This window comes from Anneissia japonica, unplaced genomic scaffold (assembly GCF_011630105.1).
Source record: "Anneissia japonica isolate Jap-2015-1 unplaced genomic scaffold, ASM1163010v1 scaffold287945_len1679841_cov205, whole genome shotgun sequence".
NCBI lineage: Eukaryota > Metazoa > Echinodermata > Crinoidea > Comatulida > Comatulidae > Anneissia > Anneissia japonica.
In genome coordinates, this window is record NW_022753015.1 from 385,953 (window position 1) to 407,881 (window position 21,929).

General features: G+C 33.1%; 1 protein-coding gene across 2 annotated transcripts; it reads right to left on the bottom strand.

The window, feature by feature from the left end:
* Window positions 1-3,326: 3,326 nt before the first annotated feature.
* On the bottom strand, window positions 3,327-20,543 carry LOC117122625 (cytoplasmic aconitate hydratase-like). Of its 2 annotated transcripts, none has more exons than XM_033268289.1 (18): window positions 20,409-20,543; window positions 18,112-18,204; window positions 17,440-17,608; window positions 16,100-16,237; window positions 15,444-15,513; window positions 14,415-14,598; window positions 12,329-12,468; window positions 11,251-11,422; window positions 10,982-11,082; window positions 10,508-10,784; window positions 9,708-9,843; window positions 9,242-9,326; window positions 8,330-8,486; window positions 7,714-7,838; window positions 7,112-7,216; window positions 6,528-6,941; window positions 5,858-6,043; window positions 3,327-5,295 (listed from the first exon to the last, which is right to left on the bottom strand). In XM_033268289.1, the coding sequence occupies exons 1-18, from the start codon at window positions 20,422-20,424 to the stop codon at window positions 5,182-5,184; spliced, it is 2,682 nt and encodes an 893-aa protein (XP_033124180.1). In that variant the 5' UTR covers window positions 20,425-20,543; the 3' UTR covers window positions 3,327-5,181. The 2 variants fall into 2 exon arrangements, with proteins under 2 accessions (XP_033124180.1, XP_033124179.1); XM_033268288.1 differs by having other exon boundaries at window positions 15,444-15,528.
* Between the last annotated feature and the right edge of the window lie 1,386 nt (window positions 20,544-21,929).

Below are 21,929 nucleotides of genomic sequence, written 5' to 3' on the forward strand. Positions count from 1 at the left end.
ATCATTGGGGATTAACTCAGCAGGACACGCTATTAAGCGGACTGCCCGTGGTGGAATAAACCGCAATTCTGATAGTCAGTTTCTAATACTTACAGAAATGAGGTACATCCAGGTAAAATGAAATTGGGGGGTGGGGGCATCTTTCTAACATCTGAAATCTCAGCCAACCCACAATTTCATTGAACTGGTGATATCAAGATTAAAATGATCATCATTCAAAACATTTAAGGTTATAAGATTACATTTTACTTGCAATTTTTATAGAAAAAAATCATCTGCATCATATTTTTATGTTCTTTGATATTATTCTTAAAAAGACTCAAATTCATACTTAATTAGTCATGAGTATTTGATATTTTAAGTAACTTTACTTTAAATAGCAACTAAGTACTTATTGATGTTTATATTAACTTGATTCCTTTTAATAATACTATTTTTTAAAGCGATTTTAAAATGTCAATTAAAAAATGAGTGGAAATATAATTTCACTTCTAATGTAAATGTCAGTTCATCATTTCATTGAGTTCATATTATGTTTTTTGGTTTTACATCATTTCTTTTATGTATATAATTCCCATTCAAATTACAGTTGTAATTATATTTCTTTGATTTGAAGATTGTATATGTTAGGTTGTTTATTTCTATTGGTTGTATATACTTTTTCTTTGATGTTTCTGTATCTTGCTCAATGCAGAGAGAGCAATAATAAAAGATAGTAGAAAATTTATGTTGTACTTGAATTTTTTTGCAAGTTGAAGGTTAACTTATGACCTATATTCTGGGTATACAGTACAGTATTATGATGTGACACAAGTAACTTACCTCAATACAAAGTTCACTCAATAAGGTTTGCCTGTTGTATGAAAAACGAGTTGTAAATGCAAGTTAAAATAGAAAGGTTAAAACATAACCCAGAATTCATCACCTTCTCTTCCAAAAAGACCTTTTCATTATTCCAATCAAAGAGAGCCGGCGGCATTTTATCTGTATTGTAGAAAATTATTTGGAAAATTAAGTGCGTCGTTAAAAAAAATCACCCAGATGTTTGTTTTGTTCATCAAGATACTGATCTGAAAGTTTAAGTATTATGCCTGCTGATTTCAGTCCGGAACCATGTAATTCCAAAAGCATCAAAGTTAATTGCTCACTGAAAAATAAGTGGTTTAATACCTAATGCAACCCTTCAATCCTCAATGATCTCTTCAATAAAGGATTTGGTGTAATGCTAGGGATTGTCACTGGATTGAAGTACTAACCAACACTCTATACCCAAAAACTGAGAGGAATTTATAAAAAAATCTGCCAAAGATTAGAAACACTGGCACACCTTAAGCACTAACCACCTGTCGTAAAGGAATCTGGTGAATTCTAGAATTTAGTAATATGCCTCACACATGAAATAATTCCAAGATTATCATCATGTTTTTATGGAATTTGAAGATTTATTTTTGACTTTGCCATGAAAATCAGTTCCTTTACATTAATCAATCAATTTTATTATCAATCAGTCAATTGTATTATTAATTAGTGATATAAATAAATTATATTGTCAATTAATCCAATATATTATCAATCCATCAAATCTATAAATCACTTGCATTATCAATTACACAATCAAATAATAGTATCTATAAATTCCATTAATCAATTATATTATCAATTAATCCATTATATTTTCAATCTATAAAATAATTGTATTATCAATTAATGAATTCTACTACTCAAATATATTAACATATACTATGACACTCAAATAGTTGTATTATCAATCATTTATAATATTAATCAATTATATTATTAATCTATCAATTCTACAGTTATATTAATCTATTAAATATTGTCAATCAATCAAATAATTATATATCAATCACCATTATCAATCATAATTAGTAATCAATAATATCAAGTATAATTAACCAATCCAAATCATTTATACAGCACAATAATCTAGTGGTGTACCTAGGGGATGCACAGAATGCCCCCACCACCCTAAAAAAAAAAAAAAAACACCCACAAAATCATGCTCAAGTAATTAAAAATCAAATCAAGGTAGCCCCTCACCTAATCATCGAGCCCCACTTTACCTTTGCACCCCTATCAGCCACCACCCCCCCCCCCTCCAATTCAAGACACCTAGATACGACATTGCCAGAATCCATATATCAAAACATTCATAGAGAAAATTCTCCCGATAAGTCTAGTCCTTCCTAAAAAAAAAATTTACATTTGGTGAATTTCAACATTTCACGCAAGTATTACACAATGTTTACACACAGTCCATGCAGTAGATATTTTGAACGTCATACCTCAGTCAAGTCAAACAAAAGCATATTGAAGTATTCAGTTGTTTGACAGAAGGTAGGGTGTGAATGTCTTACTTGCATAATTCCATTGATATACATTTCCTGATGTGCTTCCTCTGCTAAAGAGCCAACGATATGCAATTACTCATTTTACTCATTCTAATAGCATCCAAGACTAAATATATAGGGGCAGTGACTTGGATATTTGATAAGATAAATATGCCGCACATTTAAATTTCTCTAACCAACAGTTTCATAATTAAAAAAAGAAAATTTACTTTTAAATACAAATTATAATAGTAAATATTAACTTCACTGTCAGTGCAGTATACAGGCCTCCCTCCAATTAAAGACCACTTTTAGGACCAGAGTTTCTGTGGTCTTTAATTAGAATAATAAAGATAAAAGACATTTGCTAATTTGGGACCACAGAAAAGTGGTCTTTTAATTAGAGACCTGTATTCATAAATGATTACTGAACTGATGACTGAAAAACCGGGGGTGGGGGAGGCGGTTGAGGTGTATATAAGCGGGCTGGAATTTATTTCAGCCAATCGAATAAGATTGAGAAATTAGCTCAATATCGCGGCTACATGCATTGTTAAAAGACATACTGTATTTAATGAAGACTATGAACAACTTGAAAAACGTACCCATCAAACAAAATGCAACGCAAGTGCCGCAATAGAGGCTAGCTTGAGCCAGTTTGAAATATTTTCATTTAGTTATTGATCTCTGTTAATTGTGGACAAACAATAATTTTTTTTTTCCTGAAATTTAATTTAAATTGTATTAATGAAAATGTTTTTGGAAACTGACCAATCAGCCTAGTTTATTTTGGCCACGAGGGCAAATTAAATCTGATTTTTAACACACACACACCTTGGTTTTGGTAACTTTTTTTGGTAATTAGCTAGCTGAATGAAAACAATAACCAACAAAAAAATCATTGGTAATGAAATATACCAGTAGAATAATGCAATTGTTTCCAGACCTTTAAAAGAAAACACAAAAACAATGAAATATATACCGACTGATATAACTTCCTGGTAGCCACTTTAATCAACCATTCATTTATACATTTCTCAACACCGATATAACATTTAACTAAATCTTCACAGAGAATACTATAAAACAAATAACATAGGATAATACAGCTTTCTCATTCTGATGACATATTTGGAAGATTGTGTGTCATTATTCTACTGTATCTTCAATAATAAACTGATAGCACTATAAGTATTTTTGTTAGTATATTATATAATTTTATTTTAATTATCACTAAACTATAATCTAGACCCAATACCAAAATTTTACCCATAATTCTTTTAACAGTATAGCCTGCTGTGGCCTTCATTGAACATAAGCTTTTTTAAATATTGAGAAAACAAGAGGTTTTAAAAGATCATTTTTATTGTATGTTTATTATACTACAATGTTTGTTTCCATTTTTTTTACTTGCTTTTTATGAATTGCAATAAGTTTTCCATATTGGTATCATCCCTTTCGTATACCCAGTATTTTTTTTAATAACGCCATTTACTTAAAAGCGCGACAATGCAAGTATAAGGTACCAAAATTATAGAATATGGTTTTCATACAGTAGCATGATCATTTATAAAAACATTTAATAAATGAATGAATGAATGTACAGTAATACTTTTCAGCCTTTTTCCACACAATATTAAACTGTTTTTTTTCTTTTTAAATAGTACAACTTAAATATGCCAAAAATAAATTGCTGAAATTCTTATCAGGTTCCACCATCTTAGCACCTTAATCAAGCAAAATATATGAATGATTGTTTACTGATTTTTTGTCACTATAATACATCGAAATGGAATGGAATTTGGTCTACATCTAATGCTTCAATCAACATCATGTGCTGCCTAGCAACACCAAAGTACCTAGCAACACCAACAACATTATCAACATCAATGTTCCTAGCAACAGCAAAAAAAACACTTCGTGGAAAATTAAATACACTTTGAAAAGTTACACTTTTCAATTTTGGGTTTACATAATTTGTCTCTCATTAATTGAAATGTTACATACTGTATTTCAAAATAGTAGCATACTATATAAATTTGGTATGCTAACAAAGATGCTATGTTGGTTAATGAGGTAAGATACGTACATATACATTCGGCATCGCATCGAGCGGTTAATTCCATGGACAACATGTTAATATTCTACATGTTGGAATTTAGACAAATAAAGTTAAAATCAAAAGGTTGTCATTTAATTCCTGAGTTAGATGGTTAAAATATAATTTGAAATCATTATTTAAGAGTAAAGATAATACACCATTGGATATCTATGTATCTTATCTGATATAAATTTCATAGCAGATGTATTGGATATCTCCATGTATGGTATCTGATATAAGCTTAATAGCATGTATATTGGATATCTCCATGTATGGTATCTGATATAAGCTTAAATAGCATGAATATTGAATATCTCCATGTATGGTATCTGATAAAAGCTTCAGGAGCATGTGTATTGGATATCTCTCTGCAAGGTATCTGATATAAGCTCCTTAGCATGTGTATTGGATATCTCTATGTATGGTATCTGTTATAAGCTACATAGCATGTATGTTGGATATCTCTATGCATGGTATCTGATATAAGCTTCAGGAGCATGAGTATTGGAAATCTCTACATCTGGTATCTGATATAAGCTTCATAAGCATGTGTATTGGAAATCTCTACATATGGTATCTGATATAAGCTTCATGAGCATGTGTATTGGACAATTCTATGTATGGTATCTGATATAAGCTACATAGCATGTATATTGGATATCTCTATGTACATATCTGATATAAGCTTGAGGTCCATGTCCAATGAATTTAAATGCTCTAGATCAACATCTACGACAGCATCTGACGGATCATATAGTTCAGAATTCCACCATGTTTAAAGTAGGTTAACTCAACATCTGTGTCAAAACGAACAATTACTTCAAATGTCTTGTTGTCATCCACCTAGAAAACCACAAAAAAAGGAGAATGGAAATGGTTAATACACAGGTTATAGTTGTAATAAAATTATATGGTGTGCCATAACCTGTACTTCAAAGGGAGACACCTTGACGGAATAAAACCTAGAACACAGGGAGCTCCATGGTTCAGTGAATACATAGTGATTACCATCAGTTTCAACCAAATGCGCTATGCATTTTAAGCTCTAATATTGTTATAGTGTCTACTATGGTGAGCAGAACTATAGCATCGCTACATGGTGTGGTATGCTCATGATTCTATATCTTAACAGTAAATCACGACACACACTGCATTGCCCGATGGTCGACTTTTTTTATACCTTGTTCAGCAAACTCTACGACCGCCCAAAATGGTGATTTTGAAAAAAAATAAAATTTTATTTTTGGCCAATTAGTTTTATTTTTATTTTCTCCTCCGATGGTTTTGGCAAAATCATTTTGCTAAACGAGGAACATTTTAAATTTGTTTCCACCCTCCTCTGACAAAAAAGTTTGCAAAATAAGGTATAACAAGTCTCACCTCAGAATAATTGATTGGTCCTTACCTGTACATTTATTTTCTGTCCTGCTTGTACGTTGTCTGGTATGCTGAGAGTGTACTTTTCTTTACCAGTAAGTCCTAGAGATTCAGCTGTTTGACCAGTCAAGTACTGCAGTGGAATGATTCCCATGCCAACCAAGTTACTACGGTGGATCCTCTCATAGCTCTCTGCAATCACAGCTTTAACACCCTATTGGGATACAAGATATTGATGAGTTCCTGTCATAAGATATTTACTAATAATGATCAATAACTACTGATGAAGATAAGCTTTTGATGGCAAATATGGAAATTGGCTGACAACCATTAATGATCAATGTACTTAAAGGTACAGATCTACCTTCAATTAAAGACTACTTTTGGGACTAGTGTTTTTACGGTCTTCAGCAGCTTTGCAGTTGATTTAACATTTACTAACATGGGACCTCAGAATAGTAGTAGTTAATTAGAGGTGGTCTTTAATTAGAGGAGCCTTTTATTAGAGGGAGACTTGCAATTGTAGAATAACCACTACTACCAGCATCTTGCAATGAATTGCAGTTGCTACATAGCAGCCACAGGGAGGTGTTTAGCAGCTTTGTTGACAGGGGAGAAAAAAAATAACCTGAAACCTCTCAATAATAAATTATGGATGTTAGAGTTTTGATGGATGAAGTAGGTAAGTAGGTACTAACCTGCATCCATGGTCCTTTTGCTGCCCAATCTCTTGATGAACCTGACCCGTAATCTTTTCCTGAGAGGATGATCAGCGACGCTCCTTCACTTTGGTACCGATGAGCTGCATCAAATACATCCATTACATCGCCCGATGGAATGTGTACGGTTTTTGGTGCTGCTTTGCCAATGAATTTATTAACTAGACGAATGTTTGCAAAAGTGCCGCGAGCCATTATGGCATCATTACCCCTCCGGCTCCCATACGAGTTGAATTGACGTGGTGTCAAACCACGACTAGCCAAGTAGCGAGCAGCAGGGCTGTTGCGAGCTATACTGCCTGCCGGGGAAATGTGATCTGTTGTTACAGAATCTCCCAAATTGAGGAGAGCCCATGCATTTTCAACACCACCAACAGAAGGTAAATCCTTTGTCTGAAAAGAGTGCAGACAATTGGTCTACATTAGGAGCAATCAACTTGCAACTAAAATTAAAATCAACATTATGGAGCAATATATAATAATAAGAACTACGTATATTTTTACAAGTGGGTATGTTATGAACAATAGTTATTGCAACAAAAAAGAAAAGAATGTTTACAAACCATTTTTTCAAAGAATGGCGGAGACTGAATGTACGTTGACGAGCTATCCCATGGGTAAAGTTTTGCATCAGGAGCATCTAAAGAACGCCAACTCTCGTTACCATTCTGTAAAAGTAAATTCACACAACTTTGAGTTATGAGAAAGATCATGCTGAATAACAATACCTATAAGACCATTTTATCGGGATTATTTTGAAACAGCGCCGCCAACGTCTCACAACTCACTGGGGGACTTCCAGCGGCCTAGCCTCAGGCGCTGGCTATTTGCAAATAGAGAGTAATAATAAAGTCTTGGAATTTTTAAATTTCCTAACATTAATTACAGGTACTTATTTAGTGATGTTATCTATTTAGGTGTCACAGTGCTACCAACTTGAAGTAAGACCTCTTAGCATTTCTTTTATTCAATTATCGAACAATGTTTTCCTGCATTTCTGAAGATTAAGACAAATGTAGTTTTGTGTGTAAACACATAAACAGATACAAGTTTTTGTTGTAGCACCATAAAATGTACCCTACATTTTGCAACATCAAATCTTACTGTTGAATGACAATTTTTATTCCCCATTACTACAAAATTTTTTGTTGATATGTAAACTCACTGTGATGTTTGCGTAGACTTCTTTAAACATTGCAGGTATTACATACTGACGTTCTACTTCTTGCACTTCTTCACGGGAGGGCCAAATATCCCTCAAAAACACATTCTTCCCATCCGCATCCACACCTGAAATAAATAATGCACATATTGCTAAAATATAAAATGCTTGATTTTCAACTTTTGCATCTTGGCCCACTAAAATGTTTGTAGTTCTTGTAGTATTCACTATATGTCAATCTGATCACATACGCACTATCAACAAGCTTTGGAAAAATGTTCAAATTTGCTAAAAAGTATGGCGGTGGCTGAAGCTATTTCAAACCCCTGGCAGTCAGAAGGTTAACAGCAAAAATGTTTTTTTTTTTCTAATTGCTAGTAAAAGTAGCATAAATATACACATTGAACTACCTAAAAGTATATTAGTAGTTCAGATATCAAATATTATTTGACTTATTATTTATTTATATAAAAAAAAACTAATAAAAATTAACCATACCTTAACTTAAAAGTAAAAAAAAAAAAAATAGAAAATACTGATTACATAACACCTTAGTTACTTAGCAGGAAAAAAAAAACTACATTTTTATAAAATAAGACAGAAACAAAAGAAAACTTACCAATTGGTTCTGTTTCAAAATCGATAGAAACTCTGCCTGCAATGGCGTAGGCTATGACTAGCAGTGGTGATGCCAAGTAATTTGCACGGGTCAATGGATGAATACGTCCCTCAAAGTTCCTGTTGCCTGATAATACACCACAGGCAACCAAATCACCCTGAAATATAAAGAAGTAATCTTGTGTTAATAATACTCAATATTTATACAGACCATTCAATTCCAAATGAATCAATCAAACAATCGATTATTCAACTGCTAGAATTTTTGATAAAAAAAAAATTATTTGACTTTAGAAAAATGGCCAAAGATAATAGGCTAACAGCTATTATCACAGAATTATTATTATTATTTAGGCACACAACACATGTGCCAAGGATTGCCAATAGCGAATATATATCACTGTCCTACTTGTAGGTGACAATCCCTTACACGAGACAAACATACACACACGATGCTTTACACAAACTAAATCTCAATATGAGATTTAGGGAGTGGAGTTGTTTATGTCGTGAGAAAAAATCCTGCAACTGGCAGGAATTGAACCCAGGACCCTGGGATTGGAAGGCAAGCATCTTAACCACCAAGCTATTCAACTCCACTTATAAGGCTCCATTCCAAAGTAAATACCAAAGTCTTTGATACTTATGCATAATCAGTTGGGGATCGGATTCAACACTAGTCACTAAGCGCAAGCTCGGTAGTCTAGTGGATATGGCACCAGGCTAGTTAACTGGAGGTCGTGGGTTCGATTCCCAACCGAATCACTGGCAAATTTTTATCACATGTATTTGGGAACATGCTGAGTATTTGGTATGAAAACATGTCCCTTAAGGCAAAACATCACTCCAAGCTGGAATAAGTAATTAAAAGGAAAATAAACTATCAATTGCAATAAGAAATTACTGTACTTACTTTTTCAATTGCCTGACCCACAGATTCAGGAAGAGGACCAGAGTTACCAATACATGTCATACATCCATAACCAACTACATTAAAACTGGAAGGGAAAAAATTAATGGATCAAAATAGAGCAAGAAACATTATTACATTACTCAATGCATGATGCAATAATATGATGATACAATACAGAGGTAGTGAGGACAGCATACAAAAAGGTCATTTCTTCTTCCATGGTATTACAAAGTCAAATTATTTATATGAATTAGGCATCAAGTTTTATAATCTTGCAGATTTGAAATGGCTATCAATCAGCTCTAACAATGGTGATCGGTGTAACTGATTTTGTATGTTCAATGCTATACAATATTATTATGTTTTACATATAATATTACTCTGGAATAAAAGAGTAAACGAGGGTAAAACACGATTGTAATGTAATGTGTTTGAGCAGAAACCATCTGAAGTCTTACATACATACCCAAGAGATTCCAGATATGGAATGACACCACTCTCTTTCAAATAGTAAGTTACAACACCAGAACCAGGACTTAAACTTGTCTTCACGTAAGGTTTTACAATCAAACCTTTCTCCACTGCTTTCTTTGCAAGCAAACCTAAAAATAGAAAAAAAAAATAATGACATTTATATACTTTGTATACTATGCAGAGCTGTTCCTCATCTGACACTTTGATATCTTAGATTCTTAATTATCCACATACAGTTGTTGAAGAAGACTGATGAGAGCTTCCTTTGACTGGATCATTGCCTTAGTCTCAAATGTCGATTTTAGATAATCTGATATTTTTAGCCAGGGATCACAAACAGGGCTTAGTTTGTCTAGCAAACATTATTTTGGTCAATGATGTGCAATGAATCTGATGTGTTTTGTTTTTGAACAAAAACATGTTTTGATTTTTTTTTTTTGATGAAACGTTTTGTTTTTGTTTTTGTTGTGTTTTGTTTTTGATGTGTTTTGTTTTGAATCTGATGTATTTTGTTTTTGTGTATGTTTTGTATAATAAACTTTTGAAATGGAAATGTACAGAAAATCTGTTGGTGAATCACTACATTATGTATGCTTAACCCTGTCCAGACTCTCAAATTTTATTTGACAAAAACATGTGACATGCCTTAATATGGTCATGATGACATCACATCATGACCATATATAGGCACATCATGACTATATATGGGCAATTTAGAAATTTTTGTCAAAGACAGTTAGATAATCTCGATAGGGCTTTAGTTTTGTGAAGCATATTTGAATCTGACTTTACCTGCTCCTAACATGACTGATGGGTTACTTGTATTGGTGCAACTGGTAATGGCTGCTATTACAACAGATCCGTGATTTAGCACAAATTCCTCATTTTCATAAACAAATGGAACTGATTTGCTCTGTTTATCTGGCGCAATGTTGAACCCTTTGAAGCCAACTGGGTTATTCAGACATTTCTGGAAGTCCTCCTTCATTGTGACTACATCAACCTTATCATGAGGTCGCTTCGGCCCACTTAGACAGGACATAACGGTCGACAGATCTAATTCAATAACCTATACGGAATACATGACAAAGATATATTATCACATATTTACAAGATGGTAAACCGTATGTTCGTGTATTTTACAACATCTACATATCTCTGATGATGTCATTATCATCATTCTAATGACATCATTATCTGAAGGTGCCAGGCACCTTCAATTATCCCAATGAAAGTTGATAAGAATTTGATATACAGGTACTGTACCTCAGAGTACACTGGGTCCTGCTTGGTATCGTCAAAGTTTCTAAATAATCCGTTTGCCCTTAGGTACTTCTCTACCATCTCAATCTTCGTGTCTTGGCGACCTGAAAATTACATAAGCATACATTGTATCTATAAAAAAAATCTTCAAAAAGTTTAACAACCTTGTTCTATTGTGTTTTATCATTCAGTTAATTTATCTATGGTGAAATTAAATTGAAACTTATTTATAACTAAACAAATTCTGAGGAACATGAAGTGAAGAGACTTACCGGTCTGTTTCATATACTGAAGACTAACAGTGTCAATGGCAAAGTACCCGATAGTTGCACCGTACTCGGGACACATGTTGGCGATTGTTGCTCGGTCAGCAATGGAAAGTTGCGAAACGCCTGGCCCAAAAAACTCTACAAATTTACCAACTACTCCTATTTGCCTTAAATGCTGCAGAAGAAAGAGCATATGAACTATGTCAGTCATCAAAATTATGAAATACTCGACTGGGGACTTTGTCACAGTTATGACATTTGATACAAATCTCCCTGGTATGGTGTTCCATAATTATTTCTGACATACAGTACAAAACATACATATGGTGTGGTACAACATACCATAATTAATGTAATGAAATCCTACACACTCTCATGAAGAAGAAAACTTGTAACAGGTATGAGGTACCATATACATGTCACAGTAATGGCACAACACTCAACAAGATTCAGGTACAATAACAAATCTAATCAAATCAAAACTTTATTTTTCCATTAATTGCAATTGGAAATTCTTTTTCTACTGACAAAAAAAACATGAAAGACTTAAAAGTACTGCAAAAGCAGCATTTAAATAGCATTGGAAAAACACCAAAAGAACACGTTACCATAATGGTAAATTTTTTTTCTTCCCTTTCAGCAAATTTTTAAGAGTGAAACTATATTATTTAGTTAGACTAATTAGCCATAGCGCAAAAACAGAGGAAAATGGATTTTTGTTATTATGAACAGACACAAACTTCACTACCATGTGTAAACAACATATGTTGTGTCCATTCTGATAATTTTTACGAATAGACACAAACTGTTCATGCTTATTAACAGGTTAAATAAAGTTAAGAAATAAAAAATAAATTGAATTGTTTAATGCTTTAAATATATGTAACAAAATATTTAAAATTTTGATATCTTGATAGCAACTTAACGGTTTTATGAACTAGTCCACTTCAAAGGCGTTATTCTCAAAACGTTGTTTTGGTCGAAATCAAAGTTTGTGTCTCTTCGTGAAAACGGTGACAACATGTCACAGCACAGTGTAAGGTATACCATACAGTCGACATAAGTCTCAGGTATAACATACCTTTGTTATTGTAAGAACTACATCTGTGGAAGTTGCTAAGGCATTCATCTTTCCAGTAAGTTTGTAACCTATGACCTTTGGTAGGACCATGCTAATGGCTTGACCCAACATCACTGCCTCAGCTTCAATGCCACCAACTCCTATATATACATAATATTCAGAGTTAATAATACCACAAAGTAATTAAATACTATTATTAATTTATCAGGAAAATACACATAACATGATATCACTACCAAAAAAAAAAAAAAAAAAAAAACAGTGCAGAAACCAAGTGGCAGGATGGAATAAAAGTATTTTTGAACTTCGTATCTATGAAAAACTATAATTAGGTAAAAAAAAAAACCCATCAACAAGAATACTTGATAATCATGGACTTAGCTCTGTGATTACCATTGTGAAAAATATGATTCAGAAAGATATTCTACAAATATACTCCTGTACTATCTATCTTATATTTAAATAGTATCAACTCAACCTATTTTCCTTATCAAAGGTACTTTACTTCTTTTGTGACTCAAATCTATTAACAAATAAACTGCATTCTTATGTGTTTGTTTATCAATTGACAGGTCCTTCAATCCTATGTGTTCTATGTATTATGTTTATCAATGAAATGTCATTTTAGTTCTCTTGTCATTGGAACCTACTAATGGTTACAAATGTCCTGCATGTATGCATGTTGTTTCAACCATACTATAGTCCTTTGTCACCAGAACCTATTAACACTATTCTATGTGTCTAATTTATGTATAGAGTTCTACAGTGTTACGTCTCGATACCATGTGATACTACTCTGTTGCTATCGTTGCAAAAAGCGTTCAACCAGACGCCATTTTCTTCACTGACAAACCAATGATCCCAATTTCAAACGTACTTATTAAGATGTTGTATCTTACTTTTTCTTTGTAAATTTTAATTGATGATTAAATTTGTGTTCGATAACTAATATAATGCGAGCTTTTGTGTTTTTAGTACAATTTGATTGTGAAATATTAGATCTTAAAATGCCTTCCCGAAAGCCTATGAAGTCATTCAGGCGTAATGAACGGTAACCTACGTCTACCCCACCTGGCGTCGTGACGACACGACTGTGGTACTCTATGTTCATCAATGAAATATCCTTTTAGCTCTCGTCACTGGAATCTAACAATGGATACAAATGTCCTGCATGTGTGTTTGTTGATTTAATCAGAGGTATTTTAGTTCTTTGTCAGCAGAACCTAATAACACTACCCTATGTGTCCTGTTTGTTCCTCCGATCAAAAATAATAAAGTTTTACTTGCCTAAGTCGAATCCAAAATGCCATTGAAAAATAGTTCGACTTAGAAATTATTTGAATAAGGCAAGGTCGACTTAGGCAAGTTTAACGGTAATGCTTTTTTTATGTCATATATGTGTATTTGTTTATTCAATCAGAGGTACTTTACTTCTCTTTGATATCAGGTTGATATAACATCTAAGCATTGTACATTGTACTGGTTTGTTCTTTTGTCATTGGATCCTAATATATTTCATGTACTATGTATTTTATCCACCTAATCTGCTATTTATAAAATGACCTATATAAAATATTGTGGATTTAAAATAATCAACATCAACAAAATTGACTCAATCTATTTGCGCAGTTTAAATGACTATTATTTAGATTTAAATGACTTAAATTGACCTTTTTTATATTCCTGTTTCTGTTTTCACTATTATTTGGTGCATTAAAGGCTTTTGTGGACAATACTAATTGCATTATAAACTAATATTACTTGAATATGTACATAATATGCACAATCTAATTCACTATCCTGTCAGGGTAAAATAAATAATAGTTTACAGACTTAAAAAATACAGATAAGCTTTAACTCATGCAGTGAACTTCTTTAGGAGCCACCTTCCTCAGAAGCTTTCCAAAATTTTTTCCTAAGTTCTTAGTTGACAAGAACTTCTCAAAAACTAAAGAGTGTTAGTCTCTATTTCATCTCCTATACATTTAGACGAACATGGACATCAAAACTATTTCAAGAATGAAACCACAAATGACACAAAGAACATTGTTAATGACATATCATAAACAAAAATATGACCGCTTACCCCACCCAACAATTCCTAGACCGTTGATCATGGTGGTATGAGAATCAGTTCCAACCAGGCTGTCAGGGTAAAGGACATCTTCACTCTCAAACACCACTCTGGCAAGGTACTCAAGGTTTACCTGGTGGACGATGCCGGAGCCTGGCGGTACTATCAACATGTTCTTGAAAGCTTTCGCTCCCCACTGTCAGCCAAATAACACATGTTAATACAATGAAATTATGTGTATATAGACAAAATGTTTAATTGGTTCATCTATATACCTTGATATTGAGACTTTATTTATAAAGTTGAGACTTGCATTTTAAAAGACTGTCTGCTTTATGGGCCACACATCAAACAGGTAGACGATGTACGTTTCTCCAGCGTATTTTTAAAAAATTGTGTTTTTTTTTACTCATTAATTGAAGATGGCACACCATTCAAATCATTGCATATAATGGGTGAAAAAAATCTGTCACACACTTAAATTATATTTCATATGGAATCTGTTTTTCTTATTATTTTTTTCCCCATTTCTTTAGGCACGAGCGCCAAGGATATGCCAATAAGTGAACTTAATCCCTGTTGTATGTGGCATATCCGTTTAAAAAGAGAGGACTTAATGGACCAGTACACAGGGGTAACCCCCACTATTCTCGAAGGATGTACTGGGTACACTGGGCCTACGGTTTAAAGTCCTTATCCGAGAAGACTTGTTCCACCACCGAAACCATTGGTGAGTGAGCCGTTCCAACCAGCGCCGATATTAGAGATGAATGTCACGGTGCCCCTGACTTAACCGCTTGGCCAATCAACTCGCCCATATGTTGCATGGGACACATGCTGATCTGACTCGCATTCACTTTTACACAGATACGAGGGGATGCCTGCTAAATTTTCACTAAAATGTACTCTGGCTAACATTTTTCTTGTTTGAATCAAGTATAAGTTTTTGTACATTCAATAAGTACTTCAAACTTTTTAATAAATATACAATTCATATGACGACACATTAAAATTGTTTATGGATAAAAAAATATATCTGACCTTAAGGAAGAGAAATCGCTCTTTGTTACGCTCAAATTCTATTTCTTGATTCTTCCTCAGGGCGTCAGAACTAAAAGTAGAAGAGCTGTTATAATACCAATAATGATAGTATGTGACCCACTACAATTATTTTTTATCTTCTTTATTTTTCTAATTATAAAATTCATATGAAGTGTACATTAATCATATATTAAGCAATTATGTAACCTTAATTACAAATGAAACCAAAATATGCAAGAGATTTTTTAAAACATATATTTTTCTTCGGAGTTAACAAAAACGATTTTCTAAATATACTTAGAAATTTAATAAATATTATCTATTAGTATAATAATTAAAATATATAAAATATAAACTATATCATATCTTATTAAATAATTCACAGTTCAAGTTAGGATGTAAGGATGGTCATGTGAAGATGGTCAATCCAGCTGAAGCTAGTCATGTAACCTCATAAAGTTCTGTAGGATGGCAATTGGTATCCAGTTTCAATGGTTCTTTGAAACTTAACAAGAAGTTCCATCCAGTTTCTTTGGCAACACAAAAGTACTCTTTGATCTCGATGGCCATGCAACTTATTAGCTGAACGATTGATTCAAAACATTTGCTGTCAATTAAACATTACAAATGCATTCCTTACAACAATTTGAAGTTACCTTCTAGAAACATCTACTTGAACAGAGTGGTCAATAACTAGATCCGCTGGTACAACTGGGTTGATCTTCTCGGGATCTCCACCAAGTCTCTTCACAGCATCTCTCATGGCAGCGAAGTCTACTACCGCTGGAACACCGCTAAATTGATAAATAAAAAATAAAGTAAATTTTAAAATATTGTCTTAAAATGAATTTTACTTCACATATTGCACAGCTTTATTTTCTAATTTTTATATATTTTAATTCAGTCATATACCAATGAATATTAAATATATTTCTACTATTTCTATTGTTCATCATTAATAGCACAGGTCGGGTGCACATTCAGACAGACTGTACTTAACAAGGGGCTAAGTCATCTGGGTCATGACAAAGCAATAGATCTGTACCCCAGACAAAACAATAACTACAATATTGGCCAAGTTGGATAAGTTTAGATGATCACAATCTTTTGTACATTGTGATGGCACTTGACAGATGGCAAAGTGTAAATTTTGCACTAAATTTTCATGTCATAATAAATTGTTATCCAATTGCCTGTGAGTGTGAAATACATTAAAACTCCCTGCGATCAAATTCTAAATAAGGAAGACGGATTACATACAATTGTACTGGGTAACAATGCATAATCGATGTCGATAAATATGAAAAATATTGGCTACATTTCGCAATAACTGATACATTTCTTAATATTTGCTACATCAACCATGCACAATGAAATGTGTAATCTAAAGAGAAAAGAATACTCCCTTTTTGAGAAAGTTTGAGGTCAACACTATGGTATACATCCTGGCATTTACATGGGAACATGACAAGCAACCAGTTAACTGGCACAGGAACCATCTTGCTCATGTTGATTTCAAACAATATCAAGTTTATCTCTCATATGGCAAGATTTGTGAAAGTTCATATGACAACAATTAACTTTGAAAATTGAAAGTCACTAGATAATACGATCTGCAACCTTGACCAACAAGTTATCTGACAAACAGGTAAGGGCAAATGTTAAGTCTACAAAGCACAAAATACATTTGAAGGCATGCATGTGACTATATACTGTAACATACCTTATTTTTTGTTGAGGATATTTTAAGGGGTGTTTATTTGAGGAAGGAATCTATTTGAGGGAGGTGTTCATTTTTTTGGTGTATACACTTTAATACACACCCCTTAATTTCACTGTAAATGTGATACTACAACACATAATTACCGTCAATGTGTGGACATAATGTTTTACATTACACCACTGCCAGCCTAAAATTTTAAAGAATTTTTAGAAGTTTTTTCACTTGTTTCTCACTATCTAGCCATCAACATCACAATATTACAGTATAACATACGTGAAGTCTTGCAGAATAACACGAGCTGGCTTAAATGGAACTTCCACACTTTTCAGTTGGTTTTCCTTCCAATTCAGAATATTTTCAATATCTTTAACCTTGATATGGAAATCATCATAATTCCTGATGGCGGATTCCAAGAGCACACGGATAGAGAATGGAAGTTCATCTAAAAAAAAAAAAAAAAAATATAGAATTTTTTTTTTCAATTTCAAAGTTTCGTAACAATAGGTCAATCCAGATGAAGCTGGTCATGTGACACTTGGATGTGTTTCTGTTGGATGGCAATTGGTGTCCAGTCCCAATGGTTCTCTGAAACTCAACAAGAAGTTCCATCCAGTTTCTCTGGCAACACAAAAGTACTCTTTGATCTCGATGATGACACAAGTCAAAGAGGCGAAGTGTGCCAACTTACTAGTTGAAAGATTGATTCAAAACAATTGCTGTCACTTGACAGCAACTTGAAATGTGAAAATTGCTACTGTATTTCAATATTTAAGATAATTAAATGTATGATTTATGTTTCAAAACTAAAATCTAAGTATTATGGTAGAATAAATTAATGCTTGCATACAGACAAATATGGTCAAAATATTCTTGAATTAATTCTAGAATTAATTAAATACAGTAATATTACTCAGGTAAATCTTGAACCCAGGTCAGGTCACTTACCATATCGGGGGTCATTTATGCTGAGGAGGTCGAAGTATTTGAAAGATTTGCCACCAATATCAATAAGCTTCTCATGTCTGTATTTGCTGCAATCTGAAGATATAAGATGCATAATACTAATAGTCAACATTAAATGTAGGCCTATGTTAAACATATCAAAATCAATGAGTGTTACATTTTTTTTTTTGCAAACTGCAGATACATTTACTAGGGAGATTTAAATTGCTTTACCATACAGTTTTTCTTTCTTATAGTAGAATTAAATGAGTGATTTGGCCTTCTGTTTACATGCATTGGATCTATTTAGACCTAGATCCTAATCCAACCTTTACTGATTACTGATCTTCTTCCTCTTTCAATTCAATTGATCAGAGATTGGAATAATTCAATTCAATGACAAAGCAACTTCCATTATAGAACTCCTACTATATGGGATGGGTGTTATTCATCACAAAGATGATGCAACTTTATACACTATAGTACTGTAACTTCCTTTACAGCATATTTAAGTTTTAAACAGTAATATCACATAACAATATAATTGATTTATTTTCAAATGTTAATACTGTACCATTGTAATTTTAACTATTAGCCTTCCAAATTTTTAAACTGTTTTAACGTGATATTAAATCTTACATTAGGAGATGCAATAATATAAAAATTTAAAACAAATACTACAACTGATGCTTAAAATTATATTTATTCAATTCCAAATAATTTAGAGCTCTCTTTACTGTTCAGCTTTGAAAATCATACTAAATGTTATTAGGTACATGTATTAGTAATTTGAGTACCAGCCTATGTGTTTAGACAAAACACAATGATAAAATATATTATTTAGGCCATGTAAAATAAAATAATTGGTTAGCATCCCCTCCCTACTATCAGAGAAGCCACCAACTCAATTTCCTTTTTTTTTTTTTAACAAAACACTCCATTTTAACATAGGTTTGTTTACCACTACACCACTTGCAGTTCTATGCTCTACTATTGTTCTACAGTATACATTAGCCACATGGCATCCATGATGCCTATTGTGTTAGAGTGAATTGTGCGTAATTATATAGAGATAATTGCATTATGACTGTTAGGCTTGCTTGCTATAGATGAATTACATAATTCTTGAATGCAATTTTGGTCTCTGTTGTTCTCTTCTTCTTTGTTTTGCTGTTTTTCCTTGCGACACTCTTTTTCCATGTTCGACACAAGGGAAAAAAAAACCTCCCTCCCTACCATGAAAATTAATAACATAAGGATGCTAACCAATTTTTTAAAATTTACATGGCCTTATTAGCGAAAGACAGACCAGTATTTTGTTATACTGTATAGAGACATTGTGTCATTATTTTATTGTGTCATTAAAGCTTTTGTAATTAAGAAGAGGTTCTCAGTTGCATCAATGAAGCTCTCAGATACAACTTCAGTAAATACATAGTGGCAAGTCAAAGTTAGGGCCAGCAAATCACTGATATTTTCCTATTTTTGTGTACTTTAAATGGTTTTTACAACTTTTCTTCTCAACGCCAAACTATACAGCCAAATCTTTACGCTTTGTCCATGCCATATCATATTTGTGCAGTTTATTTCATGTTTCTAGAGCCATACGCATGTTTCTTACCATACGCTATCTCGGCAATATTAAAAAAGGTTGACGTAATACTTTCTCCAACTGACAACACCATCCTAAGCTACAGCTCCAATTTTTAACTTTTTAAAAATTTTTGGTTTCATTTATAGATTATTTTTTTTCCGGACACTTACACATCGCGCCGCATGTACACACGATTTTTCATTGGCAACACATCCAGATGTTTGGACTCTGCAAATTATATGAATAAAAAGTAGAACTAGCCTAGGCCTTGGGCCTACTGTTGTAGGGCCTAGAAGGCCCTTGTCAACTTCTTGATGGCTTCCTCTAAAATTTCGATTTTGAAGTTTAAATTCCTAGTCCACACTTAGCCTATCTATTCATAAATAATATGGCCTGGGCCTGGTTTACCACATCACTAGGCCCTAGTGGTAGGACAAGCTAGATCAAGACAATAATTATTATTCAACAACAAAGGATCTAGGCCTAGACAGCCTACGTGAGGAATGAGCACTTGCCAATGGAGTCCTCCCGCCGAGTAAATAAACAACCAACCAGGCATGCAGACATCGGCTCCTCCCTACAACCACTACATTATACATAACCTGGGCCTAACTCTATTTAATACCAGAACATTTTACATTCACATTGTATTAAAATTGGATATATATGTTACCAATAAAGTTCAACAAACATAATGGGAATTTACCGTCTGATAAAGCCATCTTGTAGTTTATATTCTTCGTGATTTAAGAGGAATACAAACCATCATCGGCCAGATGGCCAACTCACTACACTCTCGGCATGCACACCACTGAGTAGAGTGCGAACTCTACGTACAGTACTTCTTATCATACAGATAACGGCGGTGCTCTTTAAAATGACGTCACTCTTAATTTCTGGAGTCTGATTATAGTTCGTGATGCGTTTCAAACTCATTTCATTTAATTCATTTCATTTATTTATTCGGGCATATGCTCTCCGTTATTCATTCATTCTTTAAAACTGTTTTGTTTGTTTTTTTAACCTTTTAACTTTCCAGTTGACGTACTTTATCATAATCAAATTTAAAAGAAAACTTCATATTGCATGAATCAAAAATAAATCAAAATATTAAAGCTATATTATAAGAACATAATTCATATTAAAAAGTTACCATCATGCAGAAAGATTATAAGAACTTGTAATACTTATTTTTATTTTACTTTATTTATTGTGCTTCAAAATATAGAAATATAATTTTGTTTAATTTCGTTTAATATAGGCATAACTAAAACGATTATAGGTCAGAACAAACAGGCATTGTGTAGAGCATATAGTTTTTACTGATGAATCAATATGACAGGTAAGGCAGGGGCTGATTCAGTAGGGACATGGGGAGGGGGACATCAGTCCCCCCACAACCATTTTGCCACTAAATTTTAAAAATTTCAATGCATATTAATGTTATATCTATTCTGAAACTGTTGTGCCCAACCCCCACCACACCAGTTTGAAAAATTTTGGATCCACCGAAGAAAGCCCATCTCAAATAGAAGCCCTCCCTCTTTAGTTTACAAAAGTAATCTCGAAAAGAAACCCATGCTTCCAAATAATATTTTTAGATAGTACTTACACTTACTCGTTCGTTTGTTCGTTCGTTTCAAGGGTTCTAAAAAAAAGCCCAGTGTTTAAATTTAATTTTTTACGGTATAAGAGAAGCAATAAGAACAATGTGGTTGCTTGTTGAGAGTGTGAATCGTTCGTCTCGGCCACCAACTGATGTTCTTATCATCACCCTCTTTATCACCATCCTGATCCTCATAATTATCATAAAAATAATCATCATCATCCTCATCATTATAATATAATTGTAAATTTATTAACTGATGTTTATAACATTGGATTTGTATGTATTATTATTTATTGATAATCTGAAGGCTATTTTGTAACTTGGTTAATCCTGGTCCTAGGCCCTATGGCAGAAGTGTGCTTTGTACTTCATAGGCCCTGACATTGAACAACAAAGAGAACCAGTTTCAATTTAAAAGTATCCTTGTTAGTTACTCTTTATAAGAAATAGCACCTTTTGCCAATAACCAGGGGTATTCTACAGCTTGGCTTAATTTCACATTTCGAGTGAAATCACATCGGAAAAACCAAACCACCTCCTCATATGCAAAATACTGATTATTACTACAGTATTACATTTACTAAATTTGTTGTATTTACTTGTGTTGTGTAAGTACAC